General features: G+C 48.4%; 2 protein-coding genes and 1 long non-coding RNA gene across 6 annotated transcripts in view; 1 reads left to right on the plus strand and 2 right to left on the minus strand.

Annotated features, from left to right (window-relative positions):
• The window catches only part of NNT (nicotinamide nucleotide transhydrogenase), a 96694-nt gene extending 93275 nt beyond the window's left edge, over positions 1–3419 (minus strand). Inside the window, exons 1-2 of one of the 2 annotated variants that reach the window (XM_029060076.2) lie at positions 3277–3419; positions 2735–2809 (exon numbers count right to left, since the gene is read on the minus strand). The gene's annotated coding sequence lies outside the window, so the exon portion shown is untranslated. The remainder of the gene's footprint in view (positions 1–2734; positions 2810–3276) is intronic. The other variant, XM_029060077.2, reaches the window with a different exon arrangement.
• A 16097-nt stretch (positions 3420–19516) lies between these two features.
• LOC114810123 lies at positions 19517–20665 on the minus strand. The gene is made up of 2 exons (XR_003757846.2): positions 20405–20665; positions 19517–19770 (listed from the first exon to the last, which is right to left on the minus strand). It is a non-coding gene; the product is annotated as an uncharacterized LOC114810123 (long non-coding RNA).
• A 282-nt stretch (positions 20666–20947) lies between these two features.
• The window catches only part of PAIP1 (poly(A) binding protein interacting protein 1), a 31615-nt gene continuing 27690 nt past the window's right edge, over positions 20948–24872 (plus strand). For all 3 annotated transcript variants that reach the window (XM_029060082.1, XM_029060083.1, XM_029060084.2), the window contains exons 1-2: positions 20948–21110; positions 21891–22060. In XM_029060082.1, the coding sequence (XP_028915915.1) occupies positions 20948–21110; positions 21891–22060 (333 nt within the window). The remainder of the gene's footprint in view (positions 21111–21890; positions 22061–24872) is intronic.

Below are 24872 nucleotides of genomic sequence, written 5' to 3' on the forward strand. Positions count from 1 at the left end.
TGAGATAACTGAGGAACAGAGAAGTTAAGTGGCTTGCCCAAGGTCACAAACCAGACAAGTGGTGGAGTCAGGATTAGAACCCACGTACTCTGATTCCTAAGCCTGTGCTCTTTCCACTAAACCATGCTGCTTCTCTAATCTAGTAGTTCCTGCTCCTTAGAGGACACCAAGGTAAACCAGGACCAGGACTCAGCTACTCGCCTCTCTCTCCCCACCTCCCAACCTGTGCCACTCCGCCCAGAGTAGAGGACAGGACCAGGGGCAGGACCTGGTACCCCATGTTGGGAGAAAAAATCAACAGGTCCAGGCACACAGGCATCCACCCTGCTATGGGGACCTGGCCGGGTAAGCGGATCTTCTCTGTGGCTAAGGATGCGCGGTTTGTGGGTGAAAGAGTGGCTGGTCAGGTTTCAAAGCTCACTTGATTTCTCAGGAGTTACTCATATACCATAATGCTCATGGGAGGGAGGGATCTGTATCTTGGGGAGCACAGAGTAAGAGATTAATATAATTTTGGAGCCCACTGGTAGTGGAATCCTTCCAAATTCCTCATCCGCGGGCACAGGCTGGCCAGGGACTATCACAGCTCTCTTCCCAATCTGAGAGAAGGCAAGGAAGCAAAGCACATAAAAGGAAAACTGTGGGCAGTCTTAAGAGTTCCCCTTGCCTTGTCCTTGACATACACCATTCTGTTTTCTCTCTCCTGCTGGCTAAGGGCAACCGACAGCAGTGAGCTTTTTTCCCCTGTGACAACAGTTGTTTCCGTACTTCTGTTCAAGAGGAAAGTAGGAGCGGGAGGTGGTCAAGAAATTCTAAGTCCCAATAGCTGAATAAAAGTTTAAACTATTATTAAACTAGAAAATTGCTGAGTAAGCATTGGACTGTAAATCTAAAGATGAGGAAAGTAGGAGCGGGAGGTGGTCAAGAAATTCTAAGTCCAATAGCTGAATAAAAGTTTAAACTATTATTAAACTAGAAAATTGCTGAGTAAGCATTGGACTGTAAATCTAAAGACGGGAAATACTGCCCTTTTGCCAAGCCCTGCAGTGGAATCACGTCGAATTGCAAATTTGAAAAAGCATCACCATCCTTGCTATTTCATTATTACTAAACTAGGAGAAGACACCGTGGGGGGAAGGCTTTCTTTTTCAAAGTCCCCAGCCTCACCAAGAGCTGATATTTTTGAAAGATCCTACCGATCTCTTTCCTTCTCCCACTTCCCAACCCCAGGCTTACAGCCAGGTTTAACCTAGAAGCCTAATTGGCAAGTTTGGGGGGCAGAGAGAGAAATAAGAGGGCAGAAGGCACTGTGGAAAAAGGTGAACTGCTGGATCTGAGCCAATAGGCTTAGCCCACTCAGGGCCTCAGCTCCCCAGATGTTGGAACAAGTTGTTTTTGTGTTAACTCTTGGAATGCTTTTAGATTGGGGATTCTTCTGGGCTTGCCTTCCACTGAACCGACTCAGCAAAAAGGAGTCACCCTGCTTTTGACATCAGGGATCCCGTAAACTAAATACAAAGAAGAGTTGTTCTTCTGGAGATCCTCAAGCTGGCTTCTGGCCATTTTAAACAGTCAGTACCCACTCGGGCCACTAGCCTTGACCTTTCCTCTTTCTCACTCATCCCACACAGCTGAGACGATAAACCAAACCCCCAAGTCTCCCCAGTGCCTCAGCATGATTGTACTTTTATAGTCCAACGCCTTCAATCTCACCCCAAGGCTTTGGGGGTGTAAGGGAGATCTTTCAGATCACAAAAACCTCTGCATACCAACAGGTCTCTCTGACTTACTACAAACGGTAAAAGAGCATGAAAAGGGAATAAGGACACTCTGCCAGTTTCAAAGACGTTTCCTTGTCCAGTGGAACGTCGGCTCGGTCGATTAGAAAAATAAATTCCACCAACCAAGGCATTAAAAGCCATCAAAAGCCTCGGATAAACACTTAAGGAGATTGAACACACCCTTACAACTGAGGTAGCCGATGGGGGTTACAAAATGGGAGGCAGAGCCAGAGTTAGTAGTGCAATAAGCTCCTTATTTCAAGGAAATGAGTCTACCAACTTGGTCGCATTGTACCCTCCCAAGAACTTAGTTCACTCTTTCATTCATTCAATCGTATTTACTGAGCGCTGACTGTGTGCAGAGCCCTGTACTAAGCGCTTGGAAAGTACAATTCGGCAACAAAGAGAGACAATCCCTGCCCAACAACGGGTTAGTCCCCAGTGCTCTTCTGGCAGTCGGTGCTCCATAAATGCCGTCAATTGCTTGTCTGAGGAGGCGACAGAGAAGCCAGAGTTCTTGAGAAGGTCGGGGAGACGATTGGAGATATTTTAGCCCTCCAACCGCAGCCCCTTACGGGGGAGGGGGCCTGTACCAACCTCTGCCCTTCTCTCCACTGCCAGACACCGGTTGATCGACGGTGTGCGGGAGGAAAATAAAGGAGGCAAGGAAAGGGTGCATCTGCCACGTGTTCAAAGCATAAACACATCCCACGTCCCCGGCTGCGCTGCCTCTTTCCCCCCCGCCCCCCGGGGAGGTGACGGCCCCCAAGGGCGTTGACCCGGCCGGCTGCACCGTCTCCCACGGCCAAGGGCAAAGGGGGCAGTGCGGAAATGGGGAAGGGGAAGGAAAGGCGGGGAGGAGGAGAAAGAAAGAGGTGGAAAAGAAGGTCAGGGGCTGCAGCCCTCCCACCCCCGGCCTAGCCCAGTTCCCCAAGCGCAGGCATGACTCCCACCTTGTCCGCTGCTGTCTCCGGGCCGGACTGGGCCGGACTGGGCTGGACTGGGCCGGACTGGGCGGGTCCCTCCCCCTGGGGAGAGAAACCGCTATTTATAACTTTGCCGGGAAGCCAGGGGTGGCGGCGGCGGCTGCGGAAGCTATTTGTGTGAAGTTTAAATCCCTGCAGGGACCGGCCGGGTCCCTTGGGGGTCTGGCTCAGCGACCCCCTGCAAAAAAAAGGGGGGGGGCCTCCGCAGACACACAACCCCTCCGGCCCTGCAGGGTGGGGGGACGGGGACCCTCGCCCCCACCCCGGGGGGCTGCGTTCCTCTTCCCAGCTCAGCTGGGGAAATCCCCCACCTCCTCCTCCGCCGCTGCCCACGTCCTGTGCAATGCCCGCCTTTGCCCATCTGCAGCCGGGGTGGCCGGGGCACGGGTCCCGGGACCCCCCCAGAGCTGACCCTTCCGCCTCCAAGACCCCCGGCCCCCCGCTGGGGGCTGAAATGGGGGACGAAAGCCCCCCCCCCTCCCTTTGCACCTGCCGGCCCCGGCACTGACCTTGCAGGGCGCCGGCCGAGGCTTTCGGAGCCCGGGGGTGGACTCGAACCTGCAACCCGGAAGGACGGGGGGAGGGATGAAAGTCGGGCGGGGGGGAGGCTCGGAGCCTCCTTGCCCGCCACCCCCCGCTCTTCCAGCCCGGACACGTGACGGGCCGCCCGCCGGTCCTTTCTCCCACCCCCTTTCCCCTTTTGCCCTCCTCCCTCTGATAAAGTTACAGAAACTTCCCTAGCACAGGAAAGGAAAAAAAAGGGGGGGCTCTAGAAACCGCCCTTCTGCGGGCAATTAAGCGGCAGACACTACCCTCCCATGCCCCACCGCAGGCTGGAATGCGAAGCCCCCCTCCCCCTGCAGCCAGGCCCCCAAAAATAGCATTACCAAATGTCTGCCTCTGCAAAACACTCTTTGTCTCGCCTATTCCCCGCCCCCCTTTTGGCTTTTCCCTCTCTTCCCCGCTGCCAATCAGGCCGGGTAACTCCAACGAGCGGCTGGTACGCGTGCCCTCTGCTCTGCGTTCTGCCCTTCCCTCCCAGGAGGAGCTCGATCACAAGCTACGGCTTCCTTACTGGATATTTCCCCCCCCCCCCCCACCTCCAAGTGCAGATAAAAGGCTCCAATAACTCTCCTTCCCATCCTCTTTTCCCTCTCCTTCCGGACTTTCTAGGAAAAAAAAATAATCCCGATTTAATCCGTAATGGGAGGCGATTCGAGGGGAGAGGAGGGGGGAAAAGGGCGAAGAGGTGGAGCTGGATGCTTGGAGAACGATGTCATGCCGCTGAAAGGAGGGATGGGTTTTCATTCATTCATTCAGTCGAATTTAATAATAATAATAATAATAATTTTGGTATTTGTTAAGCGCTTACTATGTTCCAAGCGCTGGGTAGATACAGGGTAATCAGGTAATTAGCCACACGGGGCTCACAGTCCTAATCCCCATTTTCCAGATGAGGTAACCGAGGCACAGAGAAATTGTGACTTCTCCAAAGTCACGCAGTTGATAAGTGGCGGAGCCGAATTAGAACCCACAACCTCTGACTCCCAAACCCTTGCTCTTTCCACTGAGCCACGCTGCCAATTTATTGAGTGCCTACTGGGTGCAGAGCACTGGACTGGATTTCAGATCCAAGCTGGAGGAGGGACCCGAAGGCCACTTGCATTTCGGATGAAGTGACCCCCTTTTCAAACTCAAGGTTTGTTTCCTCCACCCCCCACCAAACTCTTAAGATCCTTGAGAGCCAAGGTGCTGTGTACTTATTCTATTGTACTCTCCCAACTGTTTAGTAAAGTGTTCCACGTGCAGTAAACACCCAATAACTATAGCCCAGATTGATTGTCAAAATCCTCATCTCTCCTGGAGGTGATGCTGACATGGTACTGTTTAGAAGACCCATCCACCCCTGGTTTGCCACCCAAGAAGAGCTTGTATTGTATTCATTTGTTCTATACCATTGTATTTCTTGGGTGCTTACTGTGTGCAGGGCACTGTACTAAATGCTTGGGAGAGTACGCTGTAACAAGAAGCAGTCACATTCCCTGCCCGCAACAAGTTTACAGTTTAAAGATTTACGGTATAAATCACATATATGTACACATATACTGTGGGACCCGGAGTGGGGATGAATAAAGGGAGCCAGTCAGAGCGACGCGGAAGGGACTGGGAAAAGAGGGAAGGAGGGTTTAGTTAGAGGAAAAGAGGGTTTAGTCAGGGTAGGCCTCTTGTACGAGATTACACTGTACAGAGGTTCTGTAGAACAGGAACCCTGGGGTAAATTAGCAGGCCTAGCGTTTCTCTGTCTCTGTTCACGAAGGAAATGAGGAGTCCTTACAATTGAATAAGCAGTTCATTTTTTTCCCAATGGTATTGGTTAAGCACTGGTACATGATAATCAGACTGGACACGGTCCATGTCCCACACGGGGCTCACAATTTTAATCCCCATTTTACAGATGAAGTAACTGAGGCTCAGAGAAGTTAAGTGACTTACCCAAGGTCACAGAGCAGACAAGTGGCAGAGCTGGGATTAGAACCCAGGTCCTTTTGACCCCCAGTCCTGTGCTCCATCCACTAGACCACACTGCTTCTCTAAATTAGGAAACGATGAGTGGAGGAAGGTTTTGTTTTTTTTAAAAGTCCCCTGCCCCCGCCAACAGCTGATCAGGGAGATCAATATTTTCTTCTTCTATTTTCCCACTCCCAAATCCCCAACCAGCTCTAATGTAGAAGACTAACTGGAAGTTTTGAGATGAAAAAATGGGAGAGGACATTGGGGAGCGTATTCTCCCATGCGCTTAGTACAATGCTTTGCACACAGTAAGTGCTCCATAAATACAATTGAATGAATGAATGAGTGGTCTGAACTCAGCACTCAGCTGCCCAGGTGTCCGAATCTTGGTGTTTAACTCGCAGAGTAACTTTTGGTGTTTAACTCAGGATTTTAATTCCTGGAGTGCTTTCGGGTTGGGAATTCTTTTGGCCTTGCCTTACACTGAACCAAAGGGGTCACCCTGATCTTGAAATAAATATGAAGCAGAACTCATCTCCCAAAGACTCTTGTGCTGGCTTCTGGCCATTTTAAGCACTCAGTTCCCCTCCAGCCACTAGCCTATGACTTTTCCTCATTCTCTTTCATTCCACCCAACTGTGACGATAAACCAAACCCCGGGGGTTAAGGACTCGGGACCAGCTGTTCAGAAAGCCCTTTCCCTGACCAATAACCTTCGCCGTTGTCAGTACTGAATTCACTTGTGACTCTTGGCATTATTATTGAACAGCAAAGGGCTTTCAGCCCCACCTCAAGACTTTGAGAACACAAGGGTGATTTTTTAAATGACAAAAGACTTTCCTAAGCCAACAAGTCTCTGATTTACTACAACTGCGGAATAGCATCAATCAATAAATGGGATTTATTCAACATTTATTTTATTTTTTATGGTATTTGTTAAGTGTTTGCTCTGTGGTGAGCACTCTTCTAAGCACTGGAGTAGATACAAGCTAATCAGGTTGGACATAGTCCCTGTTCCACATGGGGTTCTCAGTCTTAATTCCCATTTTACAGATGAGGTAACTGAGACACAGAGAAGTCAAGTGACTTACCCAAAGTCACACAGCAGACAAGTGGTGGAGCTGGGATTAGAATCCAGGTCCTCTACCTCCTGGGCCCATGTTCTTTTCACTAAATTATGTTGCTTCTCTAATCTGGTTTAGCCACCTTTGGTGGTGGTATCTTTTATCACATGTGACCAGTAACACTATCCTAACACCAATACCAACAGAAAACATGGCCATGGCAGCCGTGACAAATAATAATCATAATAATAATAATAATTGTGGTATTTCTTAAGTGCTTACTCTGTGCCAGACACTGTACTAAGTGCTGGAGTAGATACAAACCAATCGGGATGGGCACCATCCCTGTCCCACGTGGGGCTCACAGTCTCAATCCCCATTTTACAATTGAGGGAACTGAGGCCCAAAAAAGTGAATAGACTTGCCCAAGGTCACACAGCAGACAAGTGGCGGAGGCAGGATTAGAACCCATGACCTTCTGACTCCCAAGCTCGTGCTCTATCCACTCCGGGACACTGCTTCTGGCAGTAGGAAGAGTTGACTTCTCTTGCTCTTTTATGGTACCGGCAGCACTGGAAACCCCAAGATGTACAAGATGGCTATGTGTGGACAGATGTCGGGTTTTCACTGGTCTATTCCAATCAATTAATGATATTTACTGAATATTTATTTACTGTGGGCAGAGCACTGTATTACATGCTCATAAAAGTACAATACAATAGAGTAGTTAGCCACGATCCCTGCCTACAAGAACCTGACAATCTAGAGAGGGAGGTGCAGACATTAAATTAGACGGGACAAGGCAGACTGTAAGGATATACACATAAATGCCAGGGACCTGAGGGTGGGGTAAATATCAAGTGCTTAAGGGGTAGAGATCCAAGTGCAGAGGCAACCCAGAGGGGCAAGAGGGTAGGGGAAATATAGTCAGGGAAAGCCTAGTGGAGATGTGGTTTTAGAAAGGCTTAATGCAGCAAGTCACTTCACTTCTCTGGGCCTCAGTTTCCTCATTTGTTAAATGGGGATTAAGACTGAGAGCCCTATGTGGGACAGGAACTGTGTCCAACCCGATTAGTTTGTATCTACCCCAGCGCTTAGAACAGTGCCTGGCACATAGTAAGTGCTTAACAAAAACCATCATCATTATTATTATTATTATTATTATTACAGGGCTTATTCCCTGCCTGGATTTGGAACCAGAGGCCTTTCCGTCCAGTCGTTTCATTTCTGGCATCCATCCTCCCCCCACCGCCCCCACCCCCCGCCAAAATCTGCTGTTCAGAGAGACGTAGGAAAGGGAGCGCAAAGATTCAGAAGCGACGGGGAATCACAGTCTCCCCTGGAGAAACAGTCTAAATTCAGGCAAAATAAACATTCTTATGCAAAAATGGTGCTTGTGAGTCACTGTTACGGTGCCTGTCCAGGGTGATGCAAGTAACATCCCGTTATTTTCCATGCCCGGAAATTTAGGGAACCGATGGTAATCACCTTACACAAGATAGCGGTAGCAATGTCTGCTTCCAAAGAGGAGGAAGGGGAGGAGGAGGAGAAGGAAGAAGAGAAGGAAAATGAAGCTGGGCAGCCTCTCCCTGCTGCACCGCCAGGGTCCCCTCCTGGCCAAAAGATGGCCCCTTAAGCCTTTCAGGTGGCAGGAAGGATCACAACTATTCCAGTAGAGCTACCCTCAGTCGTGTCAAAATAAAATCATTTGCATTGCTGTGAAGTGTCACTGTCAGTTTCAATGAAACGAATTTTAAAAAAAATTCAATGGTAAAACTAATTCAAAATCGAATTTATCATCATTTGAAAAAATTTAATTCCCCACCTGAAAAAGTTTGGTTTGCGTTAGAAATTGTATAAAATGAAGAAATGCTGAAAGCTCCTGTCCTCCTCCAATCTAAAAGACAAAATAAGCACACTTAACACACCTCCTGGCACAGAGTAAGGAGATTCGCCCCGGAGAAAGACGTGTCTGTATTCTGGGGCCATTTCTATGGACTTCAGCAGCTATCCTGGAGGGAGAGGATACCGTGGGTATTCTTTTTCAGGGTGGAACTTTTTCTGTCCCCATATTTAGTCTTGCATTTCACCTATAAAATTTCCAAGTGCAGGGCACCTAATCGTGCCTTTTAACTAGATGCTATTTTTAGCCTGGGGCAAGGAAATGGTTGGAAAGTTGTTACTCAACTACCCCCTGCTGCAGGTTTTTATCCGGGGGCGACCACTCCCACCCTGACTTTGGTCCTTCTTGAAGGCCAAATTACAGTAGTTGAAACATATTAATTCAAACTTTAAATGTGCTTTGGGAAGCTTTTAAAAGCGCTTTAGGAAGCACACAGGAATGAAAATTAGGAGACCCAAATTCGTCTGGCTCCTCCACTTGCCGGGTATATGATCTTGAGCAAGTCACAACTTCTTTTGCATCAGTTTCCTCATTTGTAAAATGGGGTTAAAATACTTTTTCTCCTTCCCTTTTAAATCAGTAGCTCCATTTGGGACAGGGTCTATGTCCATTTGGATTATCTTGTATCTCCCAGTACAACTCAATCGATCAATCAATCATATTCATTGAGTGCTTACCATGTGTGGAGCACTGTACTAAGCACTTGGGAGAGCACAATATAACAGAGTTAAGTAGACATGTTCCCTGTCCACAACGTGCTTACAGTTTAAAGGCCGGCACACTTCACTCTTCTATGATGATGATGATGATGGTATTTGTTTAGCACTTACTATGTGCCAAGCACTGTTCTAAGTGGTGGGGGGAGGGGTATTACAAGGTAATCAGGTTATCCCACGAGGGGCTCACAGTCTTAATCCCCATTTTACAAATGAGGGAACTGAGGCACAGAGAAGTTAAGTGACTTGCCCAAAGTCACACAGCTGACAAGTGGCGGAGCTGGGATTAGAATCCATGACCTCTGACTTCCAAACCCGTGCCCTGCCCTTTCCATTGAGCCACACTGCTTCTCTATTATCAATTTACTGCTCTACTCCCATCTCTCTTCCTGTTAAACCTCTTTCTTGCTCACACCCTCCCTCCTGCTTGGAATTCTCTTCCCCCTTGACATCCTGCAAGATGGGGCTCTCCCCCATCTTCAGAGCCCTTCAGAAATCACACCTCCTCCAGAAGACCTTCCCTGGTTAACAGCTCATCTCTCCACCCTATTTCCCTGCCTGCTGCCATTTTAGCACTTCCACGTTACCAAGCACTTGGGCATTCACTTCCCCCAACCATTTCCCTTAAACTCCCCAAAGTAAATGGGGAGAGCTGCTGGTCTGTCAGATAATAATAATAATAATGTTGGTATTTACTAAGCGCTTACTATGTGCAGAGCACTGTTCTAAGCGCTGGGGTAGATACAGGGTAAGCAGGTTGTCCCACATGAGGCTCACAGTTAATCCCCATTTTACAGATGAGGTAACAGGCACAGAGGAGTTAAGTGACTTGCCCACAGTCACACAGCTGACAAGTGGCAGAGCTGGGAATTGAACCCATGACCTCTGACTCCGAAGCCCAGGCTCTTTCCACTGAGCCACGCTGCTGTGAAGGTTGAAAGCTGTAAGCTCGTGGTTGGCAGGGAATGTGTCTACCAACTCTGTTGCTCTGTACTTTCCGAAGCACTCAGTACAGCTCCTTGTATATTATAAGCACTCAATAAATACCATGGATTATGACGATGATGATGATTTGAAGGGGCAAGGAGCTCCAGGTTGGGGGCAGGTGAGTGTAGTGGTGATATCAATAATAGTGGAATTTAAGCACTTACTAAGTGCCCGGAGACTGTACTTGAGTGCTGGTGTAAATACAGTCAGACTAGACACAGTCCCTGTCCCTCATGGGGCTCACAGTCTAAATGGGAGAACAAATTTTAAAGATAAGGAAACTGAGTCACAGTAAAGTGAATTGACTTTCCCAAGTCTCACTGCAAGCACATGCCGGAAGTGGGATTAGAATTGAAGTCCCCTGACTCCTAGACCCTGGCTCTGTCCACTAGCCACATCGCTTCTCATCAAAGAGACGGTAAATAGAGCAACATAATCAATCAATCAATGGTATTTATTGAGCGCTTACTGTATGCAGAGCACTGTACTAGTGTGTAGCACTGTAATAAAATAAAGCATGGTTTAATGGAAGAAGAAGGAATAAGAAGTCAGGAGACTTAAATTCTAGTCTCAGATCTGCCATTAGTCTCCTGCTTGCCCACAGGCATATCACTTAAACCTCTCTGGACCTCAGTTTCCTCGCCTACAAACAGGGGAGAAAAATTTCTGCCTCTCCCACGTTCACAGGGATGATGTGAGAACAAAACGAGGTATTGAACGCATTTTGGAAAAGGTCCATCCAGATGATCTTGTATCTAACCCAGTGTTTAGAACAGTACTCGGCACATAGTAAGTGCTTAGCAAATACCACTATTATCATTCCTATTAGCTGATTGGTAAAGCCGCCGCTGAACGTAAGCTCCTAGAGAAGGAAAACAGTGTACATATTCTGTGCAGGGAGGCATAAGGCTGCCATAGTTATATTTTTTTTTCCCCCAAACCCGATAAAGAGGGTCCGAGAAGCTCAGCCGCTCGTTGTTTATCCTTGGCCCGGCATCCACCCGAGAGGCAGGGGCCCTGGTTGGAGAGGAGGGAAGGCAGTTGGCTTAGCCGTGGTGGAGGGGAGACCAAGAGCACATGAGGAGGTGTGGCTGCAGTTAACTTGTTTCGCTCCACCCTAATGAAGAAGGTTCAGCTCATTATGAATCGGGACAAGACCATTATTTTGTCCACAGGATGTTTAGGTCCTTTCTGCACCTTCTGGCTGAGTATAATCATGAAACAATGAGTCCTGGGAGTTGGAGGAATTAAATCCAGGTTCTAATAATTGTCCAGTTCAACTACATGGTTAACTTTAAGAATACAACAAGTGAAAAGTGTCAGCCAAAAGGATAAATCAAGCAGAGTGAATGATGGTTGTCTAAAAAAGCAAGAATTCAGAACTGTAATTCCCATTCTATTTTTGATTAAAAGAGATGTAATAGAAAGCCTTATTGAAGGCACATCTCCTCCAAGAGGCCTTCCCAGACTAAGCTCCACTTTCCTCTTCTCCCTCTCCCTTCTGTGTAACCCTGACTTGCTTCCTTTGTTCTTCAACCCCGTCCCAGCCCCACTGCACTTATGTACATAACAGTAATGTATTTATTTGTATTGATGTCTGCCTCCCCCCTCAAAACTCTAAGCTCACTGTGGACAGGGAATATGCCTGTCTATTGTTGTACTGTACTTTCCCAAGTGCTTAGTACAGTGCTCTGCATATAGTACGCGCTCAGTAAGTACGATTGAATGAATGAATGAAATTCTTAAATCAAAATGTTAACATCACACATGTAAGAACTGGTCTGCCCCGTTCCTGAGCTATTGAATCACTTCTGCATTATTTCCTTGTCTTTTAATCAATCAGTCAATCGATCGTATTTATTGAGCACTTACTGTGTGCACAGCACTGCACTTTTTGGGACAGTACGATGTAATGTAGTTGGGAGACATGTTCCCTGACCACAGCGAGTTCAAACCTAATGTTCCCCAGTTCTAAACCGACTCCTTTGTCTCCAATGTTCCCCTTACAAATATGAAAACAACATATAAATAAATCTATGGAAGGGATGAGAATGGGCCAACGGAACACAAGGATGGGCATCGGTCCAAGGCTTCCTGGAAGAGTTGAGATTTTAGGAGGGCTCTAAAGGTGAGATCTGGTAGATTCAAGGAGCGCAGCATGGTCTGACACAAAGAGCAAGGGCCTGGGAGTAGGAAGGACCTGGGTTCTAATCCCAGCTCTGCCACTTGTCTGCTTTGTAACCTTGGGCGAGTTACTTTATTTCTCTGTGCCTCAGTTATCTCATCAGTAAAATGGGGGCTAATTTTGTGAGCCCCACAAGGGACATGGACCGTGTCCCATCTATCTTGCATCTACCACAGCGCTTGATATACTACCTGGGAAATAGTAAACACTTAAATACCATGAAAAAAAGAGGGGAGTTACAGACTTGGGGAGCAGCATAACGCAGAGGGATTAAGTCAGCCCAAGATTTACAATTAGAAGGTGAGCATGGGAAAAGTGGGTGAAGAGAGCCAATAAGGTAAGATGGAGAGTTCATGAAATACCTTGACGCCAGTGGCTTCACAGCCGATTAAACTATCTACCTCTCCTCTTTCCAAACTTCTTTCCTTTGCTTTACATCAATCAGTTCATCAATCAATAGCAACTACTGACTGCTTACTGTGGACAGAGTACTGCACTGAGCACTTGGGAGCAAACCAAAGAGTTAGAAGACCCAATCCCTGCCTTTATGGGACTTCCAGTCTAGAGGGGGAGACAGACACTAAAATAAATTACAAGTAGTGAGAGTGAGAGAGCATATAAGACATGTAGATAAGTGCTATGCGTGTTACGGTAACAACTTCCATGTTTAGGAGGTTCAGAAGGCCTGAAGTAGCAGTTGGGGGATATATATTATTGAGTACTCAAGTGCTTGAGAAGTAACAAAAAGCAAGTAACACATTCCTTACCTACAAGGAGTTCGTCACTCCTTAATGGATAATAATTGTGATATTAGTTAAGCGCTAACTATGTGCCAAACACTGTTCTAAGCATTGGGGTAGATTCAAGGTAATCAGGTTGTCCCACGTGGGGCTCACAGTCTTAATTCCCATTTTACAGATGAGGTAACTGAGGCACAAATTAATTAAGTTACTTGCCCAAAGTCACACAGCTGACAAGTGATGGAGTTGGGATTCAAACCCACAACCTCTGACTCCCAAGCCCATGCTCTTTCCACTAAGCCATGCTGCTTCTCTACATAAAACTGGGGAGATTAAGTAGGAGGGACAGAGAAATGTCAGGAAGTGTTCACTGAAATCTTTTGACAGGTGCTCAGTTTCTGCATAGTACGATATTTAAAACCCTTGAGCTTATTGCTGAAAGGTGCTAAATAAACCCATTTTTGAAAACTCACATCAAAGAAAACTCGTCGCAACAGTTTCTGGGAAAAAAACATTCATCCAAGTTTTGAAGGACCTAGTTACTTCGCTAATCCAAATAGATGGATTTCCAAAACGTCTTGGAAAATTAATTCAGGGGAGAAAAGCCTAGTGGAAAGCCTAAAAACATAGTATGGCCTAGTGGAAAGAACACAGGCCTGGGAATCAGAAGACCTGGGTTCTAATCCCGGCTCCCCCACTTACCTGTTGTGTGACTTTGGTCAAGTCACTAAACTTCTTAGTGCCTCAGATCCCTCATCTGCAAAATGGGATCAAGACCAGTTCATTCATTCAATAGTATTTATTGAGCGCTTACTATGTGCAGAGCACTGTACTAAGCGCTTGGGATGAACAAGTCGGCAACAGATAGAGACAGTCCCTGCCGTTTGACGGGCTTACAGTCTAATCGGGGGAGACGGACAAACAAGAACAATGGCAATAAATAGAGTCAAGGGGAAACCAGTTCTCCCTCCTTCTTGGACTGTGAGCCCCATGGGGTACCTGATTATATTGTATCTATGTCAGTGCTTAGTACAGTGCTTGGCACAGAGTAAGCACTTAACAAATACCATGATTATTATTATTATTGTTAATATAATGATCATTACTCAAATCCTGGAAGATTGATGCTTGATGACTGCCTTTTGCGGTTTCCCCAGTTAGGTGTCATAAAATTTGTCTTCTATTCCCAGCACTGACCTTTACTCACTGTGACCTTTGCAAAGCCATGTGACTACTTCGTGTTTCCTCAAAACTCTTATGCCTCCAGTTCTCAGTTCTCTTGAAGAACTGCAAAATATTTTATGCTAACATTTTGAATCTTAAAAATTGTAAAGTCAATCCTCAGTATTGTCCTGAATGAAGTGACTCACTGTCATTTACTTTATATATCAGGATTATGTCTAATTATCTAAAAAATATTACATTTAATTTATAATTTTCTCCATGAACTCTTAAAAAGGGGAAGTAAATGTACTGTAAAATGTCAGAACAAACTCCACGTTGAGAACACAACCTGAAAAATGACAGGCAGTGACAATTATTTTTTCCTGGGTTTTTTTTTGTCTCAGTGGTTTCCTAGACAATTCTATGTTCATACAATTTTTATTTTCTTTTTCATGTCAATTGCCAAGTGGGATTAGAGAATACAGCTACCCTGTGCCACTCTGTGGTGGTATTAGTAGTAGCAGTAATTCATTCAATCACATATACTGAGTGCTTACTATGTGCAAAGCACTGTACTAAGTACTTGGGAGAGTACAATATACTTATAATCAGACATATTTTCTGCCCACAATGAGCTAACATTCATTCATTCACTAGTATTTATTGAGCACTTACTATGTGCAAAACACTATACTAAGAGCTTGGAATGTACAATTCAGCAACAGAGACAATCCCTGCCCAATGACAGGCTCACAATCTAAATGGGGGAGACAGACGACAGAGCAAAACAGAACAAAACAAAAACAAGACATTCATTCAATAGTATTTACTGAGTGTTTACTATGTGCAGAGCACTGTACTAAGCGCTTGGGATGAACAAGTCGGCAACAGATAGAGACGGTCCCTGACGTTTGACGGGCTTACGGTCTAATCGGGGGAGACGGACAGACAAGAACAATGACACTAAACAGCGTCAAGGGGAAGAACATCTCGTAAAAACAATGGCAACTAAATAGAATCGAGGCGATGTACAATTCATTAACAAAATAAATAGGGTAACGAAAATATATACAGTTGAGCGGACGAGTACAGTGCTGTGGGGATGGGAAGGGAGAGGTGGAGGAGCGGAGGGAAAAGGGGAAAATGAGAGCTTAGCTGCAGAGAGGTAAAGGGGGGATGGCAGAGGGAGTAGAGGGAGAAGAGGAGCTCAGTCTGGGAACGCCTCTTGGAGAAGGTGAGTTTTAAGTAGGGTTTTGAAGAGGGGAAGAGAATCAGTTTGGCGGAGGTGAGGAGGGAGGGCGTTCCGGGACCGCGGGAGGACGTGACCCAGGGGTCGACAGCAGGATGGGCGAGACCGAGGGACGGCGAGGAGGTGGGCGGCAGAGGAGCGGAGCATGCGGGGTGGGCGGTAGAAAGAGAGAAGGGAGGAGAGGTAGGAAGGGGCAAGATGATGGAGAGCCTTGAAGCCTAGAGTGAGGAGTTTTTGTTTGGAGCGGAGGTCGATAGGCAACCACTGGAGTTGTTTAAGAAGGGGAGTGACATGCCCAGATCGTTTCTGCAGGAAGATGAGCCGGGCAGCGGAGTGAAGAATAGACCGGAGCGGGGCGAAAGAGGAGGAAGGGAGGTCAGAGAGAAGGCTGACACAGTAGTCTAGCCGGGATATAACGAGAGCCCGTAACAGTAAGGTAGCCGTTTGGGTGGAGAGGAAAGGGCGGATCTTGGCGATATTGTAGAGGTGAAACCGGCAGGTCTCGGTAACGGATAGGATGTGTGGGGTGAACGAGAGGGACGAGTCAAGGATGACACCGAGATTGTGGGCCTGAGAGACGGGAAGGACGGTCGTGCCATCAACGGTGATAGAGAAGTCTGGGAGAGGACCGGGTTTGGGAGGGAAGATGAGGAGCTCAGTCTTGCTCACATTGAGTTTTAGGTGGCGGGCCGACATCCAGGTGGAGACGTCCCGGAGGCAGGAGGAGATGCGAGCCCGAAGGGAGGGGGAGAGGACAGGGGCGGAGATGTAGATCTGCGTGTCATCTGCGTAGAGATGGTAGTCAAAGCCGTGAGAGCGAATGAGTTCACCGAGGGAGTGAGTGTAAATGGAGAACAGAAGAGGGCCAAGAACTGACCCTCTTCTGACCAAGATGTCTTCAAATGTCTTTCAAATCCTTCTGATGTCTGACCAAGACATCATCAAGATAAATAAAATCAAGGGGATGGGCACCTCATAACAAAATAAATAGGGTAATAAATATCTACAAATGAGCACAGTGCTGAGGGGAGGGGAAGGGGGAGGAGCAGGCGGGGGTGGCGGGGAGGGGAGACGACAGAGAGCAGAGGGAAAGGGGGGCTCAGTCTGGGAAGGCTTCTTGGAGGAGGTGGGCTCTCAGTAGGGCTTTGAAGGGGGAAAGAGAGTAAGTTTGGCGGATGTAAGGAGGGAGCTGTAGGATGTGGGCCAGGGGTTGACGGCAGGATAGGCGTGAACGGGGGACCGTGAGGAGGTGAGCAGCAGAGGAGCGGAGTGTTTGGGGTGGGCAGTAGAAAGAGAGAAGGGAGGTGAGGTAGGAGGGGGCAAGGTGATGGAGAGCTTCGAAGTCAAGAGTGAGGAGTTTTTGTTTCATGCCAAGGTTGATAGGCAACCACTAGAGGTTTTTGAGAAGGGGAGTGACATGCCCAGAGTGTTACATTTTTAGTGAGTGCCCCACTTGTAGCAAATCACTGAACTGGCTGCTTTGGAAGTTCAAAAAGAGGTGATATGTTCCCTTCCCGCAAGGAGTTCACCGTAAAAATATTTACTAATAGTTTATATAAGATACATAATAGAATGGACAATTAAATATACATATATTCAAAAGTACGGAGGGTGGGTTTAAATAAATCCTTAAACATTAAAGACGGATGACGGATTTACACAATGTAGAAAACGGTGGCCAGGGACGTGAGTTTTTCTGGGAAGGTTATACGGTTCACGGTAGAGTCACAGTTTATATAAGATGTGATTTCAAAGCAACTTTGTTCTTTTTCCTTCTTGGGTGGGGGCAGGGTGAGGAAAAGAGTCTAGAGCAGATGTTTAGAGTGCAGACAAAAAGAAGATAAGTTTGGTCAAGGGGAAAGAGTGTGGGCCTGGAAATGAGAAGAATTATTCAGTTGATCAATGGTATTTATTGAGCGCTTACTGTGGGCAGGGCACTGAACTAATCACTTTGGAAAATACAATAGTTGGTAGATGTGATCTCCACTGGTAAAGAGCTTACAGTCTTCAGGGAGAAGCAGATGTTAAAATAAATTTCAGATAGAGACAATAATAGAGTATAAGGACATATATAGAGAGAAGCAGCGTGGCTCAGTGGAAAGAGCACGGGCTTTGGAGTCAGATGTCATGAGTTCGAATCCTGGCTCTGCCACTTGTCAGCTGTGTGACTGTGGACAAGTCACTTAACTTCTCTGGGCCTCAGTTACCTCATCTGTCAAATGGGGATTAAGACTGTGAGCCCCGTGTGCGACAACCTGATTCCCCTATGTCTACCCAGCGCTTAGAACAGTGCTCTGCACATAGTAAGCGCTTAACAAATACAAATACCATATATATAAGTGCTCTGGGGGCTGGGTGAGTATCAGAGTGCTTAAGGGGTAAAGATCCAAGTGTGTAGTCCAAGCACAGGGGAGGGGAGACAGGGGAAACGAGGGCTCAGTCAGGGAAGGCAACATTGGAAAGGCCACGGGATCCGGGAACACGGCTCGATTTTCCCATCACTGTTGACAGCACCATCACCCTCCCTGTCTCACGAGCCCACAACCTTGGCATTATCCTCGGCTCATCTCTCTCATTCAACCCACATATTCGATCCGTCACCAAATCCTGTTGGTTCAGCCTTCACGAACGACATCAGTAAAATCCGCCCTTTCCTCTCCTTCCAAACTGCTACCACGCTAATCCAAGCATTTATCCTAATCCCACCTTGATTACTGGATCATTCTCCTTGCTAACCTTCCTGTCTCTCCCCACTCCAGTCTATACTTTGCTGCCCGGATCACTTTTCTTCATTCAGTCCAAGTTTCCCCACTCCTCAAGAATCTCCAGTGGTTGCCCATCCATCTCTGCCTTCAAGAGAAACTCCTTACAATTGGTTTTAAAGCATTCAATCACCTTGCTCTCTCCTATCTTTCCTCTCCAATTTCCTACTATAACCCAGCCCACACATTTCGCTCCCCAAACGCCAACTTATTCACTGTACTTCATCCATTCTAACTCGCCGTTGTCCCCTCGCTCACACCCTGGCTCTGGTCTGGAACTCCTTCCCCTTCATCTCCGAGAGTCACTCTTTCCACTTTCAAAACCTTTTTAAAAATCACATCTTCTCCAAATGGCCATCTCCGACCAAATCCTCATTTCTTCTACTCCGTCTCCCTTCTGTGTCGCTCTTGAACTTGGCTTTGTACCCTTTATTCACCCTACCATCAGCACTTATGAACATAGCCATAATTTTTTTTTTAACTGTCTCTGTCCCTTTAGACTACAAGCTCTGTGGGCAGGAAACGTCTACCAATTCTGTTCTATTGTACTCTCCCAAGCATTTAGTACAGTGCTCTTCACATGGTAAGTGTGCAGTAGATATGATTGAGTCGGGGGATTTGGGTTCTAATCCCAGCTCTCCCCCTGCCTGCTGTGTGACCATGGCCAAATCACTTAACTTCTCTGTGCCTCAGTTTCTTCAACTGTGAAATGGGGATTCAATATCTGTTCTCCCTCCTATATAGACTTTGAGCTCCAATTAATCAATTATATTTATTGAGCAGCTAATTTGTGCAGAGCACTGTAGTAAGCACTTGGGAGAGTACACTCTAACAGACAAGTTCCTTGCTTACAACAAGCTTACAGTCTCGAAGGGAGACAGACATTAATATAATTGAACTATGGATACGTACCTATGTGCTGTGGGGTTGGGGGGTGAATAAAGGGAGCAAATCAGGGTGACGCAGAAGGGAGCGAGAGAAAAGGAAATGGAGGCTTAGTCAGGGAAGGCCTCTTGGAGGAGATGTACCTTCAAAAAAGTGGGGAGTGGAATTATCTGCCGGATATGAAGAGGGAGGGCATTCTGGGCCGGAGGCAGGACATGGGTGAGACTGTGTCTGTACCTACTTCTTGATTAACTCGGAGAAGCAGCGTGGAACGAGCCCAGGCTTGCGAGTCAGAGGTCATGGGTTCTAATCCTGACTCTGTCCCTTGACAGCTGTGTGAATTTGGGCAAGTCACTTCACTTCTCTGTGCCTCAGTTACCTCATCTGGAAAATGGGGATGAAGACTGTGAGCCCCACGTGGGACAACCTGATTACCTTATATGTACCCCAGCGCTTAGAATGGTGCTTGGCACATAGTAAGCACTTAACAACTGCCACCATTATTATTACCCCAGTGCTTAGAGCAGTGTTTGACATAAAGCAGGCACTTAACAAATACCATTTAAAAGAAGGGGGGGGGGAGTCATCTTGAAGGAGGGATTTTAATAAGGATTTGAAGGTGAGGAGAGTGATGGTCTGTCAGCCTCAAAAGGGGCTCCGTGATGAGGTGAGATGGAAGTAGGCAGGCATCAGAGGAGTCAAGTATATATGTGCCAAATGTCGTCAAGTTATTTCCATCCCAAAGTGACTCCATGTACACACCGTCTTCTGAAAGTCTCATCTTCAGTCATAAATTCGCTCTGGGATGTGTATGGTACGTGGAGCCAAGTATTCACACTGCGTAAGGTAAGAGGGGGAGAACGGATAAAGCTGATAATAGGATTTTTTGTTTGGTGTAGAGATGGATGGACAACCACTGAAGGATCTTGAGGAGTGAGGAGAGGTGGACTGAATGTTTTGGGTGGGTTTTTTTTTTTCCAGAAAATGATCCAGGCAGCAGAGTGAGGTACGGCCTGGTGTGGGGATTCAAACCCAGGTCTTCCGTCTCCCAGCCTTTGCTTTTTCCAGCCGTCCGGCCGTGGTCCCTCGGGCAAGTCCCCAGGCCTCTCTGAGCCTTGGGTTCCTCCTCTGTGGAATAGGAGCACAGTCCCTACAGTCCCTACCTCTGTAGAAGGGGAGCACAGTCCCTACCTCTGTAGAAGGGGAACATAGTCCCTACCTCTGTAGAAGGGGAACATAGTCCCTACCTCTGTAGAAGGGGAACACAGTCCCTATCTCTGTAGAAGGGGGGCATAATCCCTACCTCTGTAGAATGGGAGGATAGTCCCTACCTTTGTAGAAGGGGAACAAAGTCCCTACCTCTGTAGAAGGGGAGCACAGTCCCTACCTCTGTAGAAGGGGAGCACAGTCCCTACCTCGGTAGAAGGGGAACATAGTCCCCACCTCTGTAGAAGGGGAGCACAATCCCTACCTCTGTAGAATGGGCGCATAGAGGAGGGAAAGGCGATCATGACTGATGATTCCAAGGCGCCCGGGGGACGGAGGGCTCGGTGGGCCTTGGGGACCGGCCGCACCACGGTTGTCAGGAGGCGTCCCGGCCAGTCGGGCGCCCTGGCATTTGTCCTTGTCCGTTGTCGGGATCCGGGGCGATGGGTCGGGTGGTGCTCCGTTTCCCGGGTGGCCGGCCGTGCGGGGTTTTGGCCCGGGGGTGGTCGGGCGCCCGGCCGGTCCCGGGCCCCGGGACCGGGCCCGATCCGGTGGACTCCCGGGCCCTCCGAGCCGCAGGAGGCCGCTGTGGGCGGCCAGGCGGGGCCCGGCTTCGCGGGCCGAAATAGCAACGGCAGCGCGGGGGCGGGGGCGCCCACGGCCTTGACGAGAGGCCTCGGCCTCGCTTTTCCTCAGCCCGAGCGGCCCCGCCCCGAGCCTCTTCCTCCTCCTCCTCCCCCCTTCCCCCCGTTCCTCCTGCTCCTCCTCCTCCCTCCCCGGCGGCGACGAGGAGGACGGGAGGAGGAGCATGTCGGACGGTTTCGACCGGGCCCCCGGGGCCGGCCGGGGTCGAGGCCGGGGCCCGGCCCGAGGGGTCGGTCCTGACGGCGGCCTCCTGGAGCCCCAGCCCACCCTGTCGCAGGGGCCCCGGGCCGAGCCGACGCCGCCCGCCCACACCGCTCCTCTCGCAGGTATCGGCAGCCCGTTGGTTCCCCTACCGGCTTCGGTCGATCGAGCGAATGGCCTCCTGTCCCTCCACGGCCGGGGCAGGGGAGGCCGGGGCAGGGGAGGCGAGGCCGGGCCGGGCCGGGCCGCGCCGCCTTTGTTCGGTTCGGCCGTGAAGGCTTCTGGGAGGCGGGTGAGGAGGCCAAGGACCCCCCATTCATTCAATCCTGCTTTCTCTTCAGCTCTCCCTCCGTGCACGGCACTGCTCTAAACGCCCCAACCGGGCAGCCCCTAGAGACCAAACGCTACGACCCAGAGCGACGGTCCCTACCCGACAGCGGGCCGCCCTCGGGGCCTGTGCTCAAGCCGCCCCAGATCCACCCAGGCCGCCCTCCCGGGCAAGTGATTTGGGGTCTTGGGGGAGACATTTAAGATCCAGGGGGTAGATCCGACTAAAACAACCTCAAGCCGAAACGGGAGAAGGTTTTGCTGCCCTCGCCTCGGAAACAGGACATTGCTTAACCCCCGTGCCCAGACTCTACGCGAGCCAGGCCCATTCCGCGTTCCAGGCTACCACACAAAGGACTGGTCGGGCATAACGTCTTTTGGTTTGGTTCTGCATAACGTGTTTTCTTCTTGTTTTGTTCTGCCGGCCGTCTCCCCCGTTTAGACTGGGAGCCCGTTATTGGACAGGGCTGGTCCCTATCGGTTGCCCATTCCCAGCGCTTAGTACGGTGCTCCGCACATAGCGATCAGCAAATATTATTGAATGAATGAACGAACGTGCCCTTTGGCCTTTTTCCTAGAACGTCTGAGGCCGACGAGAAGTCCACCTGTTTCGCAAGAGAAAATCTCCAGCATGAGCTCCGGGTCGACCATGGCTAAACCTCAAGTGCTGATGGCTCCCGTGATCACCTCCAAGTTGTCTGCGAATGCACCCGAGTTCTACCCATCAGGCTACATTTCTAATTATTCGGTAAGTATTCGCCGAAAGGCCCCCATCTTCATTACCTTGGCTTTGTTGGTGGTGATGTTAATATTCTTTCTGCCTCGTTTTTGCATATGCCTAGAGCATAGTACATCGTTGAATGTATAAAAGCGGTGAGTCCTGACCCTCCAGGAACTTAGTCACTGTTATCTCTTGAGTGCTTGCTGTGTGAAGAGCACTGTACTAAGCACCGGGGAGACTGTGAGCCCCATGTGGGACAGGGACTGTGTCCAACCTGATTTTCTTGTATCCACCCCAGTGCTTAGCATAGTACCTGGCGCATAGTAAGCAAGTGGTATCGATGCCCGTCTCCTTGTTTTGTTGTCTGCTTCTCCCTTCTAGACTGTGAGCCCATTATTGAGTAGGGATTGTCTCTATCTGTTGCGGAATTGTATGTTCCAAGCGCTTAGTACAATGCTCTGCACATAGTAAGTGCTCAGTAAATGAGATTGAATGAATTTAATAATAATAATAATACAGTTGGTATTTAAGCACTTAGTATAGGCAGAGCACTGTTCTAAGCACTGGGCTAGATACAGGGTAATCAGATTGTCCCACGTGAGGCTCACAGTCTTAATCCCCATTTTACAGATGAGGTAACTGAGGCACAGAGAAGTTAAGAGACTTGCCCACAGTCAGCTGACAAGTGGCAGAGCTGGGATTCGAACCCATGGCCTCTGACTTCCAAGCCTGGGCTCTTTCCACTGAGCCACGCTGCTTCCCCTAAACAAATACCATAATTATTATTACAGTGCAGTTGAGTCGGTAGACATATTTCCTGCCCACGACAGTAATTATGGTATTTAAACACTTTCTCTGGGTCAAACACTGTATTAAGTGCTGGGGTAGATAGAAGACATTAGGTTGGACTCAGTGCGTGTCCCATATGGGGCTCACAGTCTAAAAAGCTGGGAGAACAGGTATTTAATCCCCATTTTACACTAAGTAACTTGCCCCTTGTCCCACAGCTGGCAAATGGCAAAGATGGAATCAAAAGCCAGGTCCTCTTACTCCCAGGCCCTTGCTCTTTTCACTAGGCCATGCGGCTTCCGTTTAAATACCAAGAGATGAAATGGGCACAGAGCTGTCTAGATGGATTTTAAAATAATTATTTCACATTGACATCTGCTTTGAGTTGTGCCAATGTACAGGATTCAGTAATTGGTTTGAGTTAGTCTACCTTCAAGGAGAAATGAGTTTTCAATTAAGTTTTGAAATAATTGGAGACAGGTGGAATTCATCTTTCCTGAACTTTGTCTAAAGATTAAAACGTTTTCACGTTTTCCTCATTCTTTGAAAATATTGGATTTTAATCACTCCGGTACTAATCCCATCTAGGCACTACTATAATAAAAGATGATTTGGAATAGGCATTTCAATCGTATTGAGCACTGACTGGACAGAGCACTATACTAAACACTTGGGAATATTTTTTTGCCCCTTTCTGTATCAACACTACTCCAACAATCACTAATCTCTTGACCAACCTCTTTAAACCGTTTCTCCTATAACTCAGAGGTTGAGTTCTTGCAAAACCCCGTGTTAAGGAAAAAGTGCAGGCCTGAACTCTGAAAGAATAATGGCCAGTCATTGTCCCCAAATCAATTCCCTTACCTGTGTCACACTTTTCCCTCCCCATTTGAAGCAGTTCTAGAGCTATACATATATAATCAGTAACACATGCACCACCACATTCAAACCATGCAGTGCTGCTGCTGGTGGGAAACAGGTAAGAAAACATCATCCTGGCTGCTTCCATCCCAGTGACCAGAGACCTGCTTGGGTCCCAGACCCTCTCCCTTGTCCCAGGTGTTGAGGAACCAACTTGGCTTGACCCGGCTACCTCCCCTTTCATTGCTGTCTGGTTCCTCTTTGCCCCATCCAGCTTCCAGCAGCTGTCCCCTAGGGCCTTGTTTCAGCTGCTGCAGTCTCTTCCATCCCTCAGATTGCCCAGGAGTTCTAGATCCTGGTGCTGTTGGGTCCGCCCCTGCCTCTCTTATCCCCGAGCCTCATCCCCATCCCTTGGAGGCTCTCTGCCACCTGTTGTGAGAAACTCTGGGGTTGCCGCAGGTGATCTCCGTGATGGGCCTGGCCTCTCTGAAGGCAGAGGTGCAAAAATGAGCTTCTAATGGGGAACAAGGAAGGTGTGTGGTCGCAGCGGGCAAGAAGGTAGAGCATGGTCAGTGAGGGGAGCCAGCGATAATAAGTAGCAGAGGGGTATTTGTTAAATAAGCCTTTGCGTAGCACAGTGTTTAAGCCTTAGTACAGGGTAGGTACAGACACATTACCCTGCGCTCTTAAATGGTAGGGAAAGCAGTTGGAGAGGCCAGCAGGAGTAGGGAGAAGGATGTGGCCAGAGAGGCACAGGAATGTATATCTTGCTATACCAGGGATGGAAACTCCTGATGGACCTGGGTGAGGGATAGAGTCTATGGAACCCAGGCATGTCTGACCGGGGGCTAGAGGAAAGTCAGAGCCGAACAAAGAAGGTGGGTAACCGGGTCAAAGCAAGCAGACTCCTGGCCGCTTTGGTTTAAGGAAGAGGTGTCCAGTCAGAGGGAGGGGGAGGCCCCAGCTGGGATCCTGGTAACCCTAATCCTTCCCACCTCTCAGTGGCAGCAGTGCACAACTTGAATGGGTCATGGCATGTGTCACTAATCAAGAAAAATGTGAGGATGGAGTGAGATTGAGGGGGAAGGAGGGCTGAGTTTGGGGTGCTGAGAAATCAGAAAACTTCTAGGAACAGGGAAGGGGATGCAAGGTCGAGTGGAATTTTACAGGGTAATTTTTACTTCCCTGT

Source organism: Ornithorhynchus anatinus, chromosome 3 (genome assembly GCF_004115215.2).
Source record: "Ornithorhynchus anatinus isolate Pmale09 chromosome 3, mOrnAna1.pri.v4, whole genome shotgun sequence".
NCBI lineage: Eukaryota > Metazoa > Chordata > Mammalia > Monotremata > Ornithorhynchidae > Ornithorhynchus > Ornithorhynchus anatinus.